At 34.4% G+C, this 22,241-nt stretch overlaps 3 protein-coding genes across 4 annotated transcripts; 1 reads left to right on the plus strand and 2 right to left on the minus strand.

Moving 5' to 3' along the window:
* Positions 1–219: 219 nt before the first annotated feature.
* Positions 220–2,279, minus strand: LOC112053375 (A-kinase anchor protein 10, mitochondrial). Of its 2 annotated transcripts, none has more exons than XM_024092780.2 (3): positions 2,076–2,279; positions 1,880–1,975; positions 220–1,819 (listed from the first exon to the last, which is right to left on the minus strand). In XM_024092780.2, exons 1-3 carry the CDS (start codon positions 2,098–2,100, stop codon positions 339–341), a joined length of 1,602 nt encoding a protein of 533 aa, XP_023948548.2. In that variant the 5' UTR covers positions 2,101–2,279; the 3' UTR covers positions 220–338. The 2 variants fall into 2 exon arrangements, with proteins under 2 accessions (XP_023948548.2, XP_023948554.2); XM_024092786.2 differs by having other exon boundaries at positions 220–1,807; positions 2,076–2,278.
* Positions 2,280–4,499: 2,220 nt separating this feature from the next.
* LOC112053392 (uncharacterized) lies at positions 4,500–13,166 on the plus strand. The gene is made up of 3 exons (XM_024092796.2): positions 4,500–4,778; positions 6,224–6,612; positions 13,014–13,166. Exons 1-3 carry the CDS (start codon positions 4,626–4,628, stop codon positions 13,081–13,083), a joined length of 612 nt encoding a protein of 203 aa, XP_023948564.2. The 5' UTR covers positions 4,500–4,625; the 3' UTR covers positions 13,084–13,166.
* Positions 13,167–13,994: 828 nt separating this feature from the next.
* On the minus strand, positions 13,995–16,482 carry LOC112053044 (malectin-A). The gene has a single exon (XM_024092316.2). It carries the CDS (start codon positions 16,262–16,264, stop codon positions 15,455–15,457), a length of 810 nt encoding a protein of 269 aa, XP_023948084.1. The 5' UTR covers positions 16,265–16,482; the 3' UTR covers positions 13,995–15,454.
* Between the last annotated feature and the right edge of the window lie 5,759 nt (positions 16,483–22,241).

Genomic DNA, 22,241 nt, shown 5'->3' on the forward strand with positions numbered 1-22,241 from the left:
TTTAATATGAACCAAGTAAAAGATTTTAGAACATAATTGCTTTCTTGTGATAATCACTAATTTAAACCTGTCAGTGCTATGCACCATGGCTATGTCTATGAGGAGTATAGTATATATTTTTTTTAAATTGTTAGAATATATACAATACATCTTTAAAGTTATAATATTACATCTGATCACAGCTCTGTTACATTTCTTGAGTAAATAAAATCACAAGTACTTAAGTTAAAGTTTTAATATATCTCTTAGAGTAGTATTTATGTTTAACATTATTTACAAAATATATACTTTTAAACAGTTTAAACAGTTCTATCACATATGTTTTAAATATAAATCACTCAGTCGTTTTCAGGTGGAGACATAGTTAAATCAGTAACATCTTTGACAATCATGTGAGCAATTTGCCATGCCATTTCCTCTTCAACCTTTGATGTGTTTGTTGTAACAAATTTACTCACCATTTTCTTTAAGACTGATTTCTCTTTTTTGTCTGGGTCTGGTTCAAATTTTGATTCAAACCTTCCTAAACTGTTGATCCTGCCGAGAATAAGACCATCATGCTTTTTTCTTTGCCATAGTGCATCTGCATTGTACAGTTGGTTAGAATCAATAGTCATATCAGGTACAGAGTGGTTACGCTTTTTTCGGAAGTGTGGATCACTTGTTGCCAAAAGAGTATTTTGTGTGCTTATGCTAAATTCACTACTGCAATCCGAGTGAGATTTGCAGGTAGAAGACCATGTCTGATCCACAGATTTAATCATTTCCGACAGGTAAGTATAATACAATTCGGACCCTAAAAAAGTTTTGACATACTGGCTAAGTGTTTTATATACAATGATGTAAGGCATGTCAAAACATGTGGCTATTGGTTCACTACAAATATCACTTTCAACCTTTAATCGTACTTCGGTGGGGAAACCAATAGGGTTTGTAGCTTGAAGGGAAAAATACTTTTCATAGAGGACAATAGCATCACCTTGAGCTTGTTCAAGTTGAGGTGTATTACCCCTAATAAGATTGTCTCTGAAATGCATTATGGCTATTAGGAATTCAAGTAAGTTACTGCAAGACTCCTGTTCTAAATATTCAGTAAAATAAAATAATATGGTATCATTATAAAGTATATCTTTTAGGCTTATACATCCACTAGTCAATATATCTATTTGTGATTTAATATAGAGAGGGCTGTTTTGAAATCCTTTGAAGTAGTTTTTGTCTATTAAGCCAAACAAAGCATCTTGAACTGGCTTAAAACATTCCTCAGATATTTGGCCTTCAGGTTGACATATATTTGATATAACTGTTTTTCTGATATCATCTGATAAATCTATTTGATATGGTGCTTCTAAAGCCACATACTTCTTAAATAAATCTATCGCTTTTTCTGTAAAATTTGTAATTTTATTATCTTTACAATCATGACAATTATCTAAATGTTGAATCAAATTCCCACAAGAATTTGATGAACATTCACTATTAGCTTTTCTTAAACTACTGGTACTTGCCCTCCAACCAAATTTTTTTACCATAAATTTTTCACAGTTCTTATCAACTTCTACATTGTTTGAGTCACCATCCAAACTTTTAGTGTGACTTATTTTTGAGCGCTGAGGTTCTTTGTCATTTATATTAGAATTTACAATTTGAAATCTGAAATTTTCCAATTCCATCCAACATTTGACAAGATACTGTTTACCAATATTTTCCATGTACATAGTAAAATATTTGACTGCTGTTTTCCCTATAAGTATGTCATGTAAATCTATTGATAGATTAGATGTTTTGTCGAAAATGTCCGCTTTGTCTGAAAATAATACTAATATTTAGAACATAAGTATTGATCGGGGATAAGATTTACCGATGCAAATATATTTACCGTCGACGTCACAGCTTCCTCCAATATCCAATAGTTTAATTTGTTTGTTTTCCACATTTTCAGGAGGGCGTACTGGGCAGCCAGTTTTACCTTTAGCTAAAACAGATTTCAGAAACATGAAAAAATAACTAGTGACACATCTACATTAGGTAAAAACGAGAAAACAAACTAATAAAAAAGTAATGCAATAACAAACCTGCGCTTTTCCAGAATTTTATCATTTCTTAGACAACAATCGTTGAGGAATATCCTGGAAAAGATTTATAAAAAATTCGGTTAACTGTAATTCTTGTCATTAAAGGAGAAGTGTAAAAAACTGATATCATTAATTATTTTGTAAATAAATTGCAAAAACAATCTTTCGTTCACGTTAAAACGAATGACATTTGTATTGACATTTGACTTGACAAATGAAATGTCAGTCTATGACACACAGACTAAAACATAATTTAACGATATTGAAGTCTCAACAATTTACAGTGAAATTATTTATCTTGAAATTATCAGATTTTCTTAGAACTCGATAGGTGTCAAAGGAACTCGAGATTTCAACTCCTGTAGTTATTTATCTACAAAAGGGGCGAAAATTAGGCAATATAGGCCTAGTTCAAACTACTTTAGTATTTTAGTCGAGTACGAACGATTTTTGGGCTGAATTATTCGTACCTGCTCGACTAAAATACTAAAGTAGTCTGTACGGACTCTTAGTAAATATTATAATTTATTTAGATAAAATTTACTTTCTTTGAAATTTCATGATTTTTATTTCTGGGAAGTACCAGACTAATTGAGATTGTGGATTTTACAAGTATTTTTTGCTTTCACACGTATGGGGCCCCTGTAGTCCGGGAGCCCCGTATCATTGATACGCTGATACTGCGCCGACTCCCCTAATTCTAATTTAGGGCGAAACTATTAAACAAAACTGTATCAATGATATGGGGCCCCCGGATCATTGATACGACTGATACGCCAGTAGCTACGCCCCTGTAACTTACTTCAATTTCATATCGATACATGTTTGATAACTACACGTTTACCAAATTATGAGGCTTATCTGCTTATTTTCCTATCTAGGCATCATGATTCATGATCATCCTTTTAGTAATCTATTGGATTAGGTGCATAAAATATGTTAATATAGGAGCTAAACTGCTACATGAAAGATTAGCTTTAGCTATAGAGTAGGTATCTAAGAGCGGGGCACACGATGTGTTGCGGCACCGCACAGTTGTTTATGCGTCACAAAAACTTAGACACTGTCCAACGCCGCTGCGACATAACAACGTTGCGGCGGCGCACCGCATGTGACCCGCTGATACGGTGAAATCTTTGCGATGCGGCGCCGCAACGCATTGTGTGCCTTCCGCCTTATATCTACTCGGTCTACCTCGTGGTTCCAGGTGTTAGCGTAAGGCTTCGAACGATGTGGCTCTAACTAAGAGAGCCCCGGGCTATGAAATAGTGAAGTAGATAGCAGCCTGGAAATGGGAAACTGGTGGAGTAGGTACAGGTAATAGGTACCTACTCGAAGAGCACATTGAACTGCCGGTTTTGTTATTAATCATTATCTTAGAGTTAGACTCAAAACATTATCATCCAACTCAAGTCTGTCCACCCGTATTGGATCTGCGAGGCGTGGTGGGTCTAAGCTTCATATCATTAGCTTTAGCTTCATTCAGGAAGGCCTGGCTGGTAGGCAGGGAAGAGGTACATGGAATAAGGGTCTGAAATATAACGTTATCAATTAATAAAAGTTAAGTTAACCTTCTTATGTATTTAATAAATTTTTAAAAACAAAAACTCTGTCGTCCACTTTGGGACGTCACGATGTCACTTGATATCACTCACTAAGGAATAAACATTATTCATAATTATGAAATTAATTATGAATAATTTAAAGACAATCATATCCGCCTATCATAGCAGCGTTTTGGCTCATATGGTCTAAAAATATTTATGTAGGTACTTATTCATGTCTCGCTATTGGACAAAAGATCCTTTTAAAAAAAGTGTCAACAGCCATGCCTTTTTGGCAGTGCTACCTAACGACTTTAGAATTAACTAGCTGACGCCCCGCGGTTTCACCCGTGTAGTTCCCGTGAGAGTACGGGAATAAAATATAGCGACACTCACAAATAACGTGGCTTTCTAGTGGTAAAAGAATTCTCAAAATCGGTTAAGTAAATCCAGAGATTACCTCCTATAATACCACAAACTTTGCCTATTTCTCTTATAAATGACTATTAGTTTAAATTAACCGACTTAGCGTCGTCTCTCACTAATTTACAATGTTTTAGGTACGCTTACACAGTTTTAACGTAGTGTAAGTAACAATGGTAAATGGTTTTACGTCAAATTATTCAAAATAGGGATATGATGACACGTGCTTATTTTATGAACTAACTAAAAACATTAAAGATTACTTCAATTGCTTAATGTTTTGATCTGGTAACCTACTTATGACCATATTATGTACGAGAGTAACATAACATGTACCCAATTTATCGGAGTTTATAGCATTGTAACATAAAAGCTCGCTTGACTTTACGCAATCTCTCAGTGCATAAGCGGAGGCTATCGACCTTCTCACGGTTACTTGAATTAACTGTTATGTTGATGGAAATAACTTGGAGCTCAAAGCACGCAGGGCGGCGCTATACAGCTCGGCCAGTTGCGCAAACGGGACTCGATCGGAACGGAGTTGTTCCTATCGGCTGAGTATTACTATCGACAGGTTTTCAATATGTTTATTATTATATACTTTCTTTGTTCTCTTCTCACGAGCTACGCAGATTCGGAATATGACCAGCGGCAAACAGGAGACGTCAATATCCAAGTTGACCTCAAGGATGTGCAGCTATTTGCCATTTTAAAAGGCGACAAAGAGGAGTATGTGGTAAGATTGTTTTTCTTTTTTTTTGTACGAATACTTAGCTACTTATCTATGTTTGGCTCTTAGATAAAACAATTATAATTTTTTATAATTTAATTATAATAATTTTCAGAACTTGAAGAACTAGTTTGAATTAGGTAGATAAGTATTACCTAAAAATTAGGGTGACCTCGCTGATAAACTTGAACTATAGAATATTTTAACTTACAACATAGGTACCTACTAATGTAAATTAGTTTATATTAATTGAATACAAATAGGTGTTTAACGTAACCAATGACGAAACTAGATACCTGTCTAAGCGAACACGTCTTGTATAGACAGTAGGTATAGTATAGAAAAACAAAAAATAGGTTGCATTTTCTCAGTGCCTAAGTGAAGCCTTAGGTACTATAACTTATGTATTAGGTAAGAAGAAAGAAGAAGTAGGGACCTAGACCTACCTTACGTATAAAAACCTAACCGGTTTCTACGTCATACGATACCTACTGTTGATGTAGTAGGTATCTGTTGAATGTTATTTTCAACCGACGTAAAACAGAGATAAGCCTATCTTGGCAAGTTCGTTGATGACACTCCCATGATATGCGGGCGTCGGGGGCAGAGGGAAGGGAGCATTGATACCGCGTTCCGGCCCGCGCAGACTATCGGGAGTGTTACGAACGAATTTGCCAAGTTATAACAGCAATTCGACGTGAAGTTTTTTATGTATTAACACGTGTAACTTTTTACTGAGTAGTTCGATTTTGATACTTTTTTTAACGTGGAAAGACACCTATATTTCGAATTAGGTCCAATGTGAATTAAAAAAAATAATCCGTAAGGAAAGGAAAACAGGGGATGATTGAGCTACGTAGGTAGGTACCTACTTTTTGTGGCCTGATGCCTGAATTTCAAAACAAATTCTAAGTATTACATTGTCCTAAGCTAAGCTTGCCGTGTAAGCGTAGTGGATAAAACCTCTGCCTTGGATTCAAGGGGTGTAGGTTCGAATCCGGTCCGGGGCATGCACTTTCAACTTTTCAGTTATGTGCATTTTAAGTCTTACAAGTCTCAAACTTGCAAGGAAACTTCCATACTTACTTGAGAATTTTCTCAATTCTCTACTTGTGTGAAGTCTGTCAATCCGCAATGGACCAGCGCGAAGAACTATAACTATTGGCCTAAACCCTCTCATTCTGAGAGAGGGGTTAGGCTCGGAGACTAGTGTTCAACAGTGAGTGGAAAATTCTGCTACTGAAGCTACGCTTACCTAAGGTTTCTCTGAAAACCTCATGCAAATACGTAAAGATTAGTATGAACAGAAAGAAAGACAAGTTCTTATTGAGAGTCCTTTTATTTTTGTACTTTCTTACGGTACAAAAATAAATGGATCCATAAAGAGTTTTGTCTTCAATAAGAGTTACAATCGCAGTTTATAATCATATATAACGAATTTTCCTTTTCAGGATTACGATTACGCCTATGATTATTCGGAATTAACTATAAAACCTCAAAACCGTACCACACCACGACCACTTAACGCCACAAGCACTTCTACTGAACAAATTGTTACGAGAGATAACTCAAGCACAACAGTTGCTACAACTACGCCTCTAGAACACACAATTGCCCCCGTAACGAATGATTTGTCGACTTCGTCTGCAACAATAGTTACAGACAAAGACATCACGACTGAGAGAAGTCACCCGGAGGTCACCACTGACGGTAATGTTGGGACGACCAAAGCTGCAACTGCTGCGACTACTCACGGCGCCACCCGTAAACACTGTAGGAAAGGATACGTTTTGAATCAAAAAGGACAATGTCAACTGAAAATGAACAATACTGAGAACGCGTAAGTATTGTGATAGTAATTAGTACATTATGATATAGGTGCGGTAAGTTGGCTGGTGGAAGGCTTCGGCCGTGGCTAGTTACCACCCTACCGGCAAAGACGTACCGCCAAGCGATTTAGCGGTCCGGTACGATGCCGTGTAGAAACCGAAAGGGGTGTGGATTTTGATCCTCCTCCTAACAAGTTAGCTCGCTTCCATCTTAGACTGCATCATCACTTACCATCAGGTGAGATTGTAGTCAAGGGCTAACTTGTAAAGAATAAAATAAAATAAAAAAAAAGTTGATAATTACAGCCAAGGCGATATTGCAGCTTGAGCCAAAGGCGTGAGCTATAGTAAGGAAGCAGAGGCTGTAATTATCAAAGCACACGTATGTCATACGACGTTTTATACATTTGCGAGAAAACACACTTTTTAAAAATAAATTTGCTTTTGCTAGTTTTCCTTAGTGATAACATTTTGATATGTTTGTCATTTTTGCACAGATAACGAAGTGCGCACACCAGCGTTTGTTTTTTTAGACAAATGTACCAAATACAGCCAGTATTAGCTACTTACTAATAAAGTAAATTAATATTTTTATGTTTCTGATACAGATAAAATTTTAATAAAAAAAATACAACCGACTTCAAACCTAAAAACGTACCCACTAAACTAAAAAGTGAAAAATAACATCATAATATGTTCTACCTGCTGATCAGTATGAAGGCGGTGCTACTCAACGCCTTTCCTACCCTTACCCTACCCCTACTCAACCCTTATCCTACCCTACCCTTATCTCTTCCGAAATGGCTGGACCGATTTTTATGAAGTTTTGTGTGCATATTGTTGGGCAGAGCTTGAAGATGCGCACGAGCGATCGATGATCGTGGTGAAAGAAGTAATTGACGAAAACAAGAAATTAGTGAACAACATTTATTCAAAAATGTTTCACCAAAAAATAGTACAATAAAATTTATATGTGGATTAAAATGGATTACATTACAATATTTATATGGAGGCATCTGCACACAAGAAATTGAATTTGACAAGAAGACATTTTGTCACAGACAATTCATAGAGATAGACATTATCTATGAGTTACAACTTCATAGATAATAAATAACAATATCATGACTACAGCACATTATTGTGTTGGGGTATAGATAATTTAATACTTCCCCTTAAACCAATACAATAATAATTTTGTCATAATATATACTTAATTACATCAAAATTTGTTAAACAATTTTGAAGACATTGACATTTTTACAATATTTTAACATTTAAACTTTTCATAAAATTACAATGTTTAACTTTTGACAAAGCTTTTGTTAAAATATCCGCTATCATTTCATTTGTCTGTAAATAGTCAAAACAAATAACATTTTTATATCTTAAGTCTTTCATGAAATGATACCGAACATCTATATGTTTGGTTCTTCTATGACATTCCTTAGAATTCAACAATTTTAAAGCACTTTGATTATCATTATAAAGTTTACATTCTAAGTATTTACCAATAACTTCAAACACAAACTGTCTAATGAACATAATATCTCTACAAGCATCACTCATTGCTATATACTCAGCTTCTGTGCTCGACAATGCCACAATTTGCTGCTTTCGACTTTCCCAATTTATACAGTTATTTCCTATTTTAATTGCATATCCAGTGTAAGATTTTCTATCACTTGGATCATTTGCCCAATCAGCATCAGCATAGGATACAAGATTCATATTTTTACTACAAGTAAAAACTAAACCATGATCAATTGTGCTATGCAAATAGCGTAAGATCCTTTTAGCAGCTGTCCAATGAGCAGGAGTGTAACAATTATTAAACTGACTCATTTTACTACAACAAAATGAAATATCAGGTCGTGTACACACGCTCAAATACATAAGGCAGCCTATTAGTTCTCTATAATTAAATTCACACTGTAAATTACAATTACTGCCATTATTAGTGAATGTTTCATTAACTTGCATAGGTGTGGCAACATTTTTACAATCCTGCATATTAAAACGTATCAACAACTTTTTAATATATTCTGACTGTTTCAATATTAATATGCCTTTACTTCTGTCTCTATAAATATTCATACCCAAACAGTTTTTGACAGGTCCTAGATTCTTGATACAAAAATTATTACTTAAAATATCAATTAAATAATTTTTCTGTATGTCACAATTACTAAATATAAAGAAATCATCAACGTAAACAGCAATTATAGTCAAATTATTATCATGTCTTACATAATATACGCATGGTTCATTTTTAGTTTGAGAATAACCATGTTTAGTCAACAAATCATGAACTGTTTGGTTCCAAGCTCTACTGGCCTGTTTAAGACCATATAAACTCTTTCTTAATAAACATACTTTATTTTTATTATCACATTCAAAACCATAAGGTTGTTCCATATATATTTTCTCTTGTAAATTACTATGTAAGAAAGCAGTTGTGACATCAATATGATCTATGTCCATATTCATCTCATTTGCTAAACTAAAAAGTATACGCATAGTTGAGTGCCTCACTACAGGCGAAAAAGTTTGGTCATAGTCAACACCAGGCTTTTGATCAAACCCTCGAGCAACTAAACGTGCCTTGAATTTATCAAAGTTCCCTTTTGTATCCTGTTTGACCTTGAACACCCACCTGCATTTGATCACATTATGATTATGAGGTCTATCAACCAGCTCCCAAACCCCGTTTTTGATCAATGAATCATATTCATTTTTCATAGCCTGTTGCCAGTCAGCCTTGTTCTGACTTGCCATAGCATCTTCATATGATTGAGGTTCGTCCAAAACATAATTATGAGCAAAGAGAGAAAGATCTAGTTCATAATCATCATACCTTTTGGGAATGTTACCACGTGTACTCCTTACTGGTCTATTCGGTTCTTCAAGACATTGCTCAGGACTCGATACACCATCAGTCAACTGATTAGGAGATAATATGGTACTCCCAGAGTCAAATGATAAAAATTGTTCATCGGCAGATGTCACTGGATCAGAATTTAAAATACTACTTTCATTTACAACATCATCAGAGAAGGAACCAGAAGAGGAGCGACTAGTATTGGACTCTGCAATACAGGGCGCCTCTTCAACACCATCTGAAGTCACAGAAATATTTTGATTATTATCAAAATTATTAATTAATAAATTATTTTCATTATTTGAATTATTATTCCCTGCACTTTTATAACAGTTATATAAAATTGTATTATTAAAAGTTACCTTATTATTATCATTCGATAATAAATTGAACTTTAAAGATTCAATAAAATGAACATTTCTCGATTTAATAACCTTATTAGGACACTGAGGATCTATTAATCTGTAGCCTTTAGAGTCACTGCAATAACCAACAAAAATGTATTCTTTGGATTTGCTATCTAACTTGTCACGGGCACAACTAGGCACTAGAGAAAAAACTTTGCTTCCAAAAACTCTCAGATGGTCTAAGTTCACTTTGGAACCAGTCCAAATCTGTTCAGGAGTAGCACCGGGCACAGCTGCAGTGGGGGATCTATTTTTAAGATAAATAGCCGTCATGACGGCTTCGCCCCAATAGCGTTTACCTAAGTTTGCCTCCAAAAGCATACATCTCGTTTTCTCCATAAGAGTCCTATTAACCCTCTCTGCAACTCCATTTTGTTGTGGGCTATATGGTATGGTGGTTTGGTGAACAATACCATTGTTAGCTAAATAAATTTCAAAATTTTTGTTACAAAATTCACCACCGCCATCTGTCCTCAAACATTTAATAGAACAATCTAATTGTTTTTCAACTAAATTTTTAAATTTTATAAAATGAAACATAACTTCATTTTTATTTTTCATTAAGTATCCACATGTCTTTCTAGAATAATCATCAGTGAATGTAAGAAGATATTTATGACCTCCCCAGCTGCTTTCCGACATAGGACCACAGACATCGGAGTGTATTAACTCGAGACATCTATGAGCTCTCTTGGCCTTACCCTTGGGAAAAGAAAGCATTGCTTGCTTCCCCTTAATGCAAGACTCACAGTCTTTCAGGTTGCCAACATTGGAAAAATGTACACCATCAGCAAGCTTATCACGAAGTGCACACATACCTTTATAGCTCAAATGTCCAAGCTGTTTGTGCCATAACTCAGATGACACAGCATATGCAGCCTCCGTTGTATTGCCACCTACCATTCCGGAACACTGACGATTAACTTGTGTATTCTGTGAACAATGTTCTGTTAAACCTATCGCTGGCATGACATTCAATTTGTAAATGCCATTACAGTTATTAGCGCTGGCTATGACTTGACCCTTATCATCAGAAATTTGACAAGCATTGTTATCAAATTTCACTAAATAACCATTTTCAGTTAACCTATTAACGGACAGTAAATTTGTTGATAAATATGGAACATACATTACATTACTTATCATTTTCTTAACATTATTAGGAAACATTACATAAACATTGCCAATACCATTACAACTTAATCTTTCATTATTTGCAACCGTTACCATACATTTCTTATTGATATCTAAATCTACAAACCATTGTTTATTCTTGCACATATGAGTTGTACACCCTGAATCAACTATCCAGTCATCAGAGGAAAATGCAGCTAATACAGATGCAGCAGATGTGTGCTCTTTCTGCTTCTTTCTTTCTCTTATCAGCTTAAAGCATTTTGACTTAGTGTGTCCAGCTCGTTTACAGAAATTGCAGATTATCATTTTCTTATTAGTAGCAAAAGCTGTTTCTCCGTTCCCGTTTCCGTTCTTTTGTAATAGGTTATTATTCCTCCTGAAGTCTTCCTGTAGAAGACGGGCTCTAACGGTTTCACTAGTTAAGTTGTCTTGAAAATTCAACGCCTCAAGTCCTGACACCAACGTATCATACTCCTGAGGAAGTCCACTTAGTAGTAGTTCTGCAACCTCTCTGTCATCAACAATCCTTCCTATGTCTGATAATTGTTGTACTGTTGTCATGACTGCGTCAATGTACTCAGCCATGGATTTGAACTCTGTGTAAGACATATGATGCAATTTTCTTAGTAACACTACTCGGCGAAATAGACCTTTATCCTCGAAGGTTTTCTCTAGATTGATCCAGGCTTCTTTAGCTGTTGTAACGTTGCGAATATATTGTACGCAACATGATTTAACGGCAAGACAAATTCTAGCGAGGGCTCGCTGTCCACGCGTAGGATCTTCATCCGTGCCCAAAACACAGCCCCATAGGCCCTCTAAGGTCAAGGCCATGCGCATTTGAAATTTCCAGCAATTATAGGTCGCGACGCCATCCAGTTTGTCAATCGACACACCTCCAGCAAATGTTTGCGTAGTGTGTACATTCTGTACATTTTCATCAGCCATTTTTCTTGTCCTCTAATCGTTATTAAAAATTTTCTACTCACCACGTTATCTGGGTATCATAACCTTTGTTGGGCAGAGCTTGAAGATGCGCACGAGCGATCGATGATCGTGGTGAAAGAAGTAATTGACGAAAACAAGAAATTAGTGAACAACATTTATTCAAAAATGTTTCACCAAAAAATAGTACAATAAAATTTATATGTGGATTAAAATGGATTACATTACAATATTTATATGGAGGCATCTGCACACAAGAAATTGAATTTGACAAGAAGACATTTTGTCACAGACAATTCATAGAGATAGACATTATCTATGAGTTACAACTTCATAGATAATAAATAACAATATCATGACTACAGCACATTATTGTGTTGGGGTATAGATAATTTAATACATATCGGGTAGGAGTACTACGACTACTTTCATACCCCCAAGTGATAAGAGTTGTCCAACCAAAATTTTTTATAAAAAAATACAACGTACTGTCTACTATGAGCTGATCTGACACTATACTACAGCTCTTCTCAATAGGGATGATGACAGTTTTTTAAAGTTAGGAAAGGGGTAGGATAGGGGAAGAATAGGTGTAGGGTACGGGTACGGTAGGGTGGATGTAGAATAGGATAGGGATAGAGAATGAGTCAAAAAAAACTACCGGGTCCGCTATTATACATAAATAAAGTTATTAGAGATAAATCAGAGTCTGTTAAAACTAGTTACCTGAAATGGTGGGTATATAAAGTAACCACGTCTATGAAACGGTAAAAAGAAAATTTGAAATCAAACTATTTTTGGGAATAATATGTAGGGATAGGGAATCCATACATGGAAAGTGAGGATGATTTTTGTCTATGTCGTATATCTATAATGTGTGATAGTGATAGTGTGTAACTGTATCGCTATCGGTATCTTTGCAATAAAAGGGTTTAAAATGCTCATTTGATCTACGGAACCCTACACTGCGCGTGGCCCGACACGCACTTTTTTTTATTAGCTTCTTAGATAATCTAAGCCCATAAAAGTTTATTTATTACAGGTTATTAAGACTGGTGAAATTATCTCAGAAACTGAAGTTAAAAAGAGAAAACAAGAATAGTGATAACTGATAATAAGAATTGAAACAGTTTTTAATCGTGCCTATAAAACTAATGCCACTGTATAAATATAATAATAATAATTAAGAATATAATCGTGTTTCATTTCCTTATTGTACCTACTTATAACTTACTGTAGGTGTACCAACTACTATTCTAAGCATTTTTGAGTGGAAGTCTGTTTTTTGAAGGTATGAGTAGATACATGAAAATTGATTTTATACATATACAGGATGTTCCGTAAGTATTACGTCATACTCTGAAGGGTGATAGCTGACATCAATGCCTACTAAAATAACTCAATATATGTTAACCGAAATTTCACGGTTTTTACGTCATGTTGATTTTTGTACAAAATACGAAAATCCCTACCTTTAGTGCAGTTTACTCACATCATTTACTGAAAAATTACATATAGTTGATTTTATACTTGGTAATTATTTTAGAATAGTTGTTTGAAGTAATGGAATTATAATTTTTACTACTACAAAGTTTTTTTCCAAAAAACGGGACTAATAATTTTTTTTTCATGTTAGATTTTTTTTGTATGTACTTACAATAACGGTCATATTAAAAAAAATGTATTAGGCAAAGTAGTACACCTCGCTTAAAAACATGTTTATTTAATAATGATTCCAAAAATGTAACAATATGCTTAGCATGCTCATTATTAGCAATGTAAAATGTTGCGATACACATGCTAATAGCAAGTAGCAACTGCTCAATAGTAGCATGCTTTCGTGCTTCCAATGAGCATGTATAACAATAGATTAACAGTAGCTCAATAGTTTTTATATAGCACGTTTTTAGCATACCAACTATTTTAGAACATGTGTAACAGTTTTGATTACCTTTAGAATTGAGTAAGCAGGACCTATTTAAATATATATTTTTGATCTTAACACAGAAAGTAAAAGCAAGTATTATTTCAAATAATTTATTTAAGTTATATTATTTGTGCATCTGGAGTTAAGAGTGCTTATACAATTAATTATACATACATGCTCGTAATATGGGTAGAGACATGATAAAAATGCCCATTTTGAAATATTATTTGAGATCCTACATTTGACCACCTGGATTCCTGTATCCACTGAAATACTAAATTACAATAAAATGAATAGATTTTAAATAAATTACAACCACAGAAATTATCTTAATTACTTAAAGCGTTAATAATTAACCAAAAGATTAACCAATATTTTTAATGTCTTAAGTAAGCCCAGATAATAATTCTCAGACTACTTAGGCAACTTAGATATAGTGAATGTATTTAACTATTAAGTCATAATGCTGTAATTCATAATTTGTTTATTATAAAAAATCCATAGGTATGCATTAAATGTCTTTTTGTTTAATGCCATATTGTTTTCAAAATAATTGATTTCAGGTAGTAGGTTACCCTATGATCTTAGTTTTTTCAATAGTCTGCCATGTATTATTCATGTATCTTAAAGTTGAACATGAAGCATACATTTTTATGTTGTTAAGTTAAATGATAGGGAAATCTCAACCTTTTAATGAATATTTCATATTGTGACAATAAAAGAGATTAATTTTATATTCTACTGTGTAAAAGAAGCAAGTGTATTATTTTTTTGTTTTTTTACAAATATAATGTAGCAAGTGTAAAGATCAAGTTAAGAGCTTGGGCATCTAGCACTAAACTTGTTAATGCCAAATTGTCAATGCCCAACAACCTGGTAGTGTTGTAAAAGCCCCTGACAAAAGAAAAATGAGATTGTAAATTTTTTTATTATTGTTTAATTTTAGATATTCAATAATTGTAAGTGTTGCTATAAAAACTATGAATTTTTACAACAGGAGAACAGTGCTGATAAAATATTAGGAATTATCGCAATTAGTTTTTTGTTACTGTTAAAGTTTACTGCTAGACACCCATGCTAAAATCTAAGGGATCTTTGGCATGCCCTTACCCCATGTTTCCTAGAAGTATATCCTATATGGGACGGGTACTAGTAATTTTTCACAATTTGTACTATTTGGCTTGAGCTTAGACAACATAGGGAAACATGTTTTATATAATTTAGTGAATTTATAATATAACTATAAAATTAAAAAAACAAAGCTAAGAAATACAAAAGAGTTCAAACATATTTAGCATATGTAAAATAAGATCAACAACAATAATTGCTGGTGAATATGCTAACAATAATTATAAATCATTCATAAGTTTTTAACAAAAATTATTACTATGAGATTATACACTACATACAATAAGCAATTAATTTATTGATGTCACAAGGTAACACTCTTACATAGAAAATTATAAATATAGTAAAAAAATAAAAATAACTGAAATGTTACTGAATTTCTATGATTATACATTGTTAGCATTTTTACCAAGATTAATAAATAAAACTTATAATCTGCAGAGGCAAAACAACAGCGGTATAAAGGCACCCATCGTTATAAACACTGGGATTAGCACAGAGCTGTCGTCCAGAGAATAAGGGTCAGGTTGTTTGGGTCCACTGGCTCGTCGAGACTTTGTGCTTTTTTCTTCCACTTCTTCTCTAGGCTCCTCAGGGTCTGCTTCCGGCCATACTATCGGTGGTAACTTAGGAACTTCGTCTATTGTTCCTCTTATAACATACAGGGCATTAATCTTTGGATTATCTCTATACCCTTTAATGAATTCAACCTTTATTTTCCCGCCTCTTATGTCAGACTCTTCGTCATTATAATAAAGTTTACCGTTCCTAATAGAGTAAGGTACATACTCATCATGAGCTATGCCGCGGCCTACTTTGTCAAAAATGTCTAAATCAGCTACAATAGTATGGTCACCGTTAAGAACAACGTCGAACACTTTCATGTTGGGTGCATTAAAGTACACCTCACTAAACTTTAGAACCAACACGTAATCGCCATCTCTGTTAGCTGGGATGTCGTAGCCGAAGGTACTGTGGTGGTATCTTTCTGTCTGGTATAGTATTTCGTCCTTAGAATTTACTCTTCCAATCATAACAAGCTGCTTCCCGTAATCTGAAGCAGTGCCCACTCTTCCTTGCAAGGGATCCTTCTCATAATGGATACCGTATATATCGGTATGAGCTGGCCCACCAGCGTTTATAGCGTATATTACTTCTCCCAAGCCGGTAGCGCTTTCCAATAAGCACAAGCATAAAAATGAAACTGCTATTTTCAGAGACATTTCTTTTACAGTCATAAAATTATTACATAAATAATCACAATGAACAGTCTGATTGGTCACATAAAATGTTTAACACATTTTATTACACAGTTTATGTTATAAACGAAACATTTGTTTATTTAAATAGCCGGCAAGCTTTTACAATTTCTATCAATAATTCACTAAAATTAAAATAATGCCATCTCAACAGAAGACATGCTCTTAACTGTCAGTGTTAACTGTCAACGTGTGTTCAACGTCAAATCGTCGAATTGTCTTGTCATTTGCCAAAGGTCAACTGTCAAGTCTTTTTCATTGCAGCCAGTGAGCATCATCATCGAAAAAAAGATAAAATACGCACTAACTTGAGTTTCTAAAGTAATCTTATAGTTTTGTTATAAAATTAAAACTGATATATTTCAATATAAAACGAATCAATCAGCATAATAGACCTCAGAGACATGGAGTAATAGACAAATGAAGGGTTCCACGTCTGTGACACAGAGTGACACAGATAGTTATGGTCTGTGATGATTGCTACAAACATAGAGTAGGCTACAAACGTCAACTGAAGATGGAGGCTGGAGCAATGAAAAAAGATTAACGGAGGAACGGCCCTAAGTTGTCTATATAATTTTTAGCTACACAAGTGCGATGAAAATATGATCTTAAGAGTAAAAATATGTTTGTCTCATTCTCACCTAAGTTGTTTTTAAAATGTTATAAATGATAACATAATGTCAAACAGTTCTATGTATCTTTTCAAAATCATTGTTAATATTACAAAGCTTCGCCTTGAAGCACGTAGGCTCTGTTTAATTTACGTCATGTGAAACTTCTCTAGTCCATCCGATTGTTTTTGATGTACTCTTTTATTTGATATTGTTCTTGAAATCAGATCGTATTTCTATTTATAGTATTTCTTGTGATTCAGCTTTTAGAAAGTGCAAACTTAAATATATCTGCTGGTAGATAGGTATTAACGCAGAATAAAAATGATCCAGAATGAGTCTTTACAAGCAGCGTGGTGAAGCCTGTAAAACCCATAAAAAATAAATGTCACGCATAATAGCTTAACATCCGCATATACAAACTGTTTTCATAATTTGTATTTCAAAATTTAACACTAATAACATTTAACAGTATTGTTTATTGGTATTACTAAATAATTACCAATAAAAAATACTCCATCTTGTTTCTTTAGTTTTCGTAAACAGTTTTTAAAATATTGAAAAACATAAGACGCCATGTTTCTTAAATAATATTGAAAATTCTGATGCGACGTTTCGTGTCGTAGTGACTTGAGAATGTATTCGTTAATAGGATTTTGTATTTGGAACGGCTACGATACCATCGTGTTCCGTGCGCTCTATTTGCCTCAAAGGACAAAACAGGCACGGCCTCCGGCCGCGCGCGTGACTGTCCTCCGGCTGTGACTGCTTCTGCATGGGCTTCGGCCGGATATTTTACCTAAGCACCAAAGCGCAACCTCCGTCTGTGACTTAGCGTAGCTATGCACGCCCAAGTAAATGTAAATGTGCATGATCTAAGCCGCGCGTGTAACTGCTCTTCGGCCGTTGCTTTTTGTACCCCGGCATTTGACCACGAATTTGTGGCTGCGGCAGTTCTAACAAAGTACCTAAAGATGCTCCTACAACTGTCTGGTTTGTCCAAATAGTTTATTTGTTGGTATCATTCGATAACCCTTGCCCTTCTAAAACGTATATAACGATTTTTTTTTTTTTTTTAAAAAAAGCCTATACATTTGGACGTGGCATTTTAACCCATTTAGGCTGACCTTGGATGTTTTTGATAATATTTTTTACATTTACGCAAAATTTTCTCACTGTATCTATTTTACACTAATGTTTTGTTTACAATAGATAGGTTTTAAAACGAGCTAACGATTGAAATGTAATTATAAGTATGAAACAGTAGAAGTACTCGTAACAAGGAAACTTGCGCGGCATTATTTCGAATTACGAGTAAGTGATGGGTTGTCTTTACCTTAGGATTTACGCGAAAAGCAAATTACTCCTCCGCTCCAAGGTAGTGAATTGTTGCCCAAAGGCGACTCTGAAACCTCTCCAGGACCTTCAGAAACGATCATGCGTCAGGTCACGGACGCTTCGTGGTTTGAACGAAATAACGACTTATACAGTCGAATAGTAATTTCATTTTATTATTAAAAAAAAACTCGTGCGTTTTACATTACTATAACACACATTACTGTAATCTATAACACACATTACTATACCTATTGTAATAAGTAAAATAAGAGACCTTTTATGAGCAAATGTGTTATCAACTTTTTTAAAGCTTTGGTCTTATTCTGCATAAGATGCATTTAAATTGTTTTTAATTGCATATGTTGATTATTATTAGATATTAAGACAACCCCCCGCGGATCAGCCGACTAGTTCCCATTTCCGTGAGAATAGGTAGAGGTAGAGATAAAGGTATAGAATGCTTATGACATTCAACTTAATGTGCCTTTCTAGTGGCTAAAGAATTTTCAAAATCAGTTTAGTAAATCCAGAGATTACCCCTTACAATACCACAATCTTTATTTACCTCTTTAAAATATTGTTAAGTATAGAAGTACAGGAAGTAATTTTTTTATAAAGAAGTTTTTATACAGTTTAAAGTAGAAGAAGTTTTTATACAGTTTAAAGTATAAACAGTAGACTACATACATTTATGTTGATAGATCGAAATCGTAAACGAAACCGCTGAAATAATTCAGTGAAATGATTGCGACCATAAAACTTAGAAGCTATTTATTCTTAGCGAACATCGTGAAGGTTTCACATAATGACATCAATTTCACACTTGATGTAAGTTGACGTTACGCACATCAACCAAACGCGCTGTGTAGAAAACGAGAGCTTTGAATTACACTCGTAGCTCAGATATCGTAGACGTAGGCTTCGTTATATAAATGACCTAATCATAATTCACCTTCTCACATCTATAAGCCTTTGATTTCATCTTGCTTTTGAGCTTACTTTTTAATAGGAACCTTTGGCCCAGGTGTTTTAGAGGTGGGCTATTTGACGAGGCGAAAGCTGATTTATGTTGACTTTTATAGACAGCCAAATAATTTCTTAAGAAATTGGTCGTTTAATATACATAAATATTTTGCAATGATAATTTTATACTATAGATCGGTTATGTCCCTTCAAAATTACCGCAAAAAGTAATTCGAATAATAGGATACAAAACTGAGCGCATTCATGCACAATTTTGTCTTTAATTCCATTATTTATTTATGTATATATAGTTTCTACACTTCCTGAACACACAAATGGACATTGTAGACGATATTTAGGTATTATTTGTTTAAATCACGTCCGTCAAACTAACTTTGAGATGTGGAAATTTCCTCTTTTCAGCGCCTCATTTTTCATGACCTTGTAACACATCTAACAGTATTTAACATCATTGATATTTTGTAATTTTAGAATTACAAAAAATATATATATTTGAGATCCTCTTATCAAGCTCTTTTATTTGATGTGTAAGTGACAGTGCTTTTAGATCAAAATTATTCTCTGATTATGTTCAGTTTTAGAAGCCTCAATAGCTCAGTGGTAAAGGGGTCGTACTCATTACCAAGATGTGGTGGTTCGATCCCCGCCCGCTGGGCTATTGTCGTACCTACCTACTCCTAACACAGTCTTGTCAGACTAACTGGAGAGGAACGGGAATATTGGTCCTATTAAAAAAATAAATAAAAAAATATGGCCAATGTTCTTTAAATAAAAATGCAATCGTTTTTTTCATAACACTTCGTATATCGAAGGGCGAAACCCTTCGATACTGTACACTGTAGATAAATAGTACTTAATCGTCAGCCTAAATGATTCGTATAATTACAATAGAACTTCTCTTCAGGTAAGTTCGTTTAAAATCTAATGAAACACGATTGAGCTGAAACATCAATTATTAATTTACGTGAAAATTTTGTAAGTTTGTGGACGTATCCAGTTTGTTACTCTTTCACAAAGAAAATAATAAATGGGTTATGATGAAATATGGTAGAGCAATAGATTTTATTCTGGATTACATCATTACCAGTTTATTTTAAAGGGTGAAAAAATAATAATTATAATGTCGCGGGCATCAGCTAGTGTACCTAGTATATGAGGCTCAGGAAATTATTACTCTACGATATATATGTATATTCAACATCTCCCGAGAATACTTGGTTTCTGATAAAACCCAACGCAGAGGGTTGGGGGAGGGTATATTTATTTTACGGGGCGGGTCGGGCTGCAGTTGCCGCTTGGAATCAGGGGTTTTTCACGAAGAAAATCAAAATAAATCCATTATTGATTGTGCATAATGAACTATCACGGGGTAAAGCCTTCAATACTCAACAGGTTTATTTTAATAAGAAGTTGAGATTATGAATTCAGAGAAATGTTTCGGCTGAGCGAGGCCAACCTATTTTTGTTTCCATTTTGATTATTATGTAAGTGGCTCAGCTCAGCTTCGTCAGGGAGGGTTTAAGGCGAGCGCAGAAGCATCAAAGGCAGAAGCAGTATGCATGGCCAGAGGTCGTCTCCTCTATGACTCGGAATTCATAGAGACATTTTGACTGAGCGATGCTGGCCCAGGTGGTGTTTAGTGAGTAGGCGGCTTATTGCATGAGATTAAATAAAGAAGAATTTTGAAGAATAATAATCAATCTTATAGAGTAATTAATACTGAACGAAATGCCATAGGGTTAAAAAGCTTATTTTAAAACATTTTGGACAATATTTTGCAATTTCAGTCTTTGAATTAAAAATCAAACTAGGTACAAGTCAGGATATTTTTAATAATGCAAGTCCAATCGGAATTCCGCAACTTGTAACTTATTCCTTTGAGAGTTGCCGCAGAAATTTTACCGAGTGGTATTGATCGATTGAAAAAGTAACAGTTAATCTAGTAACTAGTAGATATTATTATAATTTGTATATAAAAGTAATAATCTGAATTTGTTGATCTCTCATTAATTAAGTAACACTTAAAAAAAATACAAAACACTATTAAATATTTATAAAAAAATGTCATCCGTATTATTGTTAGGTATACCCGGAAGAAGTCACAGGAGTCCGTGATATAATATAAAAATACACAAGAAACGCTCGTTCAAATTTATTACATTTTGGTTTTTAATAATGTAGATACAACTGAATATATCATCAAGCTATTATTCACTCCAGATATTTTTGGTATAAAAAACTGTTTATTAAAATACTCCATCACGGGTAGCCGGGAGCGAGAAGACGGATCGCACACGTGGGAGTAGCCTCAGTGGCAACGGCTACATCATTTTGTATAGATCCCTTTGTGCGAAAGAAGTAAGCTGCGATTTATAAATGCGAAATTTTGTATCTGTTTCGAATACTATCTGGGAATACACAGAAGCAATCTTTAAAGGACATGTCCCAAAATGAGCTTATATTATTTATAACTTACAAGCGGTAGGGTAGAGTAGGAGTAGGGTAGAGGTAGCGTAAGGGTAGCGTAGGGGTAGAGCAGGGCACTTAAGTCAAAGCGAAGCTTGACCGGGTCTGCTAGTAATAAATAATATTACCTATACTCGTTTACAAGATCGTTGCAAACAACAACATAATATTCGAAAGTCAAGCTAAAAAAATCTTTGAGTAATCATTATCATATTTTTTTTTATAATGTTACATTGCACAGCAGGACAGGCCACGTCTTTTCTGTCTTCATCATTTCACTTATAGTGACACGACCGCCTTTGTTTAGTGCATATTATATAATTTTTAACGGACTTTCAAAAAGGAAGAGGTTTTACGATTGGCTGTATGTATGTTTTTTTTTAATATTTTGTATTCTTTGTTGCTGGTCGGATGTTTTGTGTGCAATGAAGAATGGACGCAGGCGACTTCGTCCGCGTGACTTCGAATAACGTTATTATTCGTATTATTCTGGAGTATTTTTTGCATCAGTAACAGTTTTACTATAGATTTATCATTTCATACAATATAGCCTA

This window comes from Bicyclus anynana, chromosome 5, assembly GCF_947172395.1.
Source record: "Bicyclus anynana chromosome 5, ilBicAnyn1.1, whole genome shotgun sequence".
Classification (NCBI taxonomy): Eukaryota; Metazoa; Arthropoda; class Insecta; order Lepidoptera; family Nymphalidae; genus Bicyclus; species Bicyclus anynana.